General features: G+C 52.0%; 1 protein-coding gene across 3 annotated transcripts in view; it reads left to right on the top strand.

Moving 5' to 3' along the window:
• TPD52L2 (tumor protein D52-like 2) overlaps nucleotides 1–2,116 on the top strand; it is a 20,186-nt gene extending 18,070 nt beyond the window's left edge. For 2 of the 3 annotated variants that reach the window (XM_012654593.1, XM_012654594.1), the window contains exon 6: nucleotides 592–2,116. In XM_012654593.1, coding sequence (XP_012510047.1) covers nucleotides 592–687 — 96 coding nt within the window. In that variant the 3' untranslated portion in view covers nucleotides 688–2,116. The remainder of the gene's footprint in view (nucleotides 1–591) is intronic. The other variant, XM_012654592.1, reaches the window with a different exon arrangement.
• Nucleotides 2,117–2,634: the final 518 nt, after the last annotated feature.

The following is a 2,634-nucleotide window of genomic DNA, read 5'->3' as shown; positions in this document are numbered from 1 at the left end:
TCATTAGCAAAAAAACACAGAGTGAGAAATGCACATTAAAATGAGGTAGAACATAACCACATTTATTTAAGAATGTACTCCAGTATCAAATGGCAAACGTCAGCAGTGCTAACACTGCAATTGCTTTTGCACCAACCTCAACAATACAGAGAGGTCCCTTGTGCCTTCTGTGCAGTTTCCTCCAGTGACAGCGTTTCGCAACACCGTAGTGCAGTCTCACAGCCAGGACATCGACACTGACAGTCAAGACACAGAACTTCCCCTCCACCAAGACCCCTCGTGGCACCTTCGTAGCCACTGCCCTGCCCCTGGCAGCCCTTAATCTCCTCTCCGTTTCTGTAATTATATCATTTCAAGAATGTCACATAAGTGGAGCCCTATAGTACGTAGCCTTTGGGCTGTCTCTTCATTCTGCAGCATTCTCTGGAGACCTGTCCAGTCTGCTGCCTGTCAGCGATTTGTTCCTTTTCATTGCTGAGCGGTGTTCACGTTACATAAACACAGGTGGAGAACTGAGCGTGGACCCAGGACCTACCAGGTACCATGTGCTCTATCTCAGGTTTTTCTTTCTTGATCGTTTCTTTCCCGTAGTCTAAGGTTGTGGGTGACAGAGAGAACAGCAGTGACAACCTCCCCTCCCCAGCGGGGAATGGCGACCAGCCCCTGTCGGATCATGCGCCTTTCTAAGCCTGCAGCAGCTTCGCCCAGCCACAGAACACATGCGAGCACACCCTCCTCATCACGGCCAAAATCTGCGCTGCGCAGTGGAGTGACCCGTCCAGGGGAATGGACAGAGCCGGCTGGAGGACAGTCGTGCCCGTCCACATGGAGATGTGGCTGTGCGTTCGCGTGGATTGGAGGACACGGTCTTGTACACAGATGTTTTACACTAAAGTTTGTAGACGAAACAGATCACTGTGCCATCCTTCCCAGGGTGCAGGAAGTGGACAGGGTGGGGCACTTGGAGGGGCATCGAGCCAAAGCCCAGGCTCCCTTGGGCCTCCTGTTAGCTCATCAGAATGTCGAAGGGTTGAAGAGTCATTTCTATGAAATAAGTGGCATTTTCTGACCACCTCCTCCTTCCCTGACTCACAGAAGGAATACAGTCACCCAGAAGCCCTGCCTGATCAAAATTTTTTATCTCAAAATGCTGAATGGGGAAATTAATTACCACAGCAGCTGCCTGATTGTTACACTAATGATCTAGCTTTAATAAAAGCAAATTCATTATTTTTTAAATGCAGTGGACTTTGCAAAATTAAAATTAGGCAAACAACTTTAGCCTCATAGTTAGAGAATTTTATTTCTTTGGACTCAAGCTGAAATACAAGCCTTACATTGCCTTATGCTTTGTTTATGGTTTTTTATATATAAAAATGTGGGTTCTTTAATGGGTTGTGAGCACTGTGTGGAATTTTATGTCCAGCGCACGTGGCAGCCTTCCTGCCCAATGGTGTGTTTTATTTCACTAGCACACTCCGTCCCAGTGCATAGAACCTGCTTCTCTCCAGGACTGCGGCAGCTCCCACTGGCTCCCAGCTCGGCCCTAAAGGGCTCCCAGGCCCCTGGGGATGGGAGGGGGGAGAGTGGAAAAAGCCTCTGTCTTCAGGCGAAATGTGCGCCCATCACAGTGCTGCCTCGGCGGGGCCCGGCCCACTGGTCCCTGACTCCAGCCTGCCTGTTTACTGCACGTCGGATGAATGACAAGCAGAACCGACCCCACAGGTCAGGTCAGGCTGGATGTTGGGATCAGCCAGGACTCTGCTGCCACTTTTTCTCAAGAGCTACAATGATCTCTTCCCAGTTTTTAAATTATCACGCCCCACAGGCTCTCCCATCAGGGCCCTGTGTGTCAGGAGGCGTGGTTTGGAGGGGCGGTTCCATGCCTTAGTGGCTGCCAGCAGGGCACTGAGGCCTTGCCCGCTCTGCACTTCCTGGAGGGGAAGGGATGCTGGGCTCGAGGTGTCCTCCGATAACCAGTGTCCCAGGCCATCTCGGACACTCCACACACGACAGTGCAGGGGCCAGGGAGGAGAGCTGCTTGGTATGGCGGGGCGCGGTGAGAAGGCAGGCTGCAGGGGCGGGAAATGATGTATCTTCTTAAAGCGAATAATGGGTAACCTGTCAATAAAGCATTCCTTTGGGGAAAAACCCACCTCAGCTTGCATGGTGTGTCTTTCAGGACCGTGACACAAGAGTGGTAAATAAACCAACATGGGTCCCTGGCACAATGAGTCCATACCCTTGGGAGAGGCAAGAAATAATCCAAGATACACGTTGCAAATCTTCAATGCTGTAAAGATGAACGGAGTGAACTGTGAGGATGTAATGGTGACAAACCTGTGGAGTCAGACCCGTCATCCCTGAGGAGGAGCCCGCCAGGTGACAGGGTGGGCTGGGCACTCCACACGCTTGCCAGACGGCCAGGGCTGGCCCCCACTGAAGCGGCTTCCCTGCCCCTGCAAGCATTTAGCTGCAATTACAATTGAGCTCTTGTGGTGTAGAGCCCTGGGTGTTGGGAAGGCCACGTGCTGTCCCTCTTGAGTAGGTGAAGAGCTCGGGTGGGTGACACCAGGTGCAGGAGCCCACTGGGTGGAAGTGGGCATTGGGAAGAAGAGGATCCCACTCCTAGGG

Source organism: Propithecus coquereli, unplaced genomic scaffold (assembly GCF_000956105.1).
Source record: "Propithecus coquereli isolate 6110/MARCELLA unplaced genomic scaffold, Pcoq_1.0 Scaffold442, whole genome shotgun sequence".
NCBI classification, from domain to species: domain Eukaryota; kingdom Metazoa; phylum Chordata; class Mammalia; order Primates; family Indriidae; genus Propithecus; species Propithecus coquereli.
This window is presented reverse-complemented; position numbering and strand designations above follow the sequence as displayed.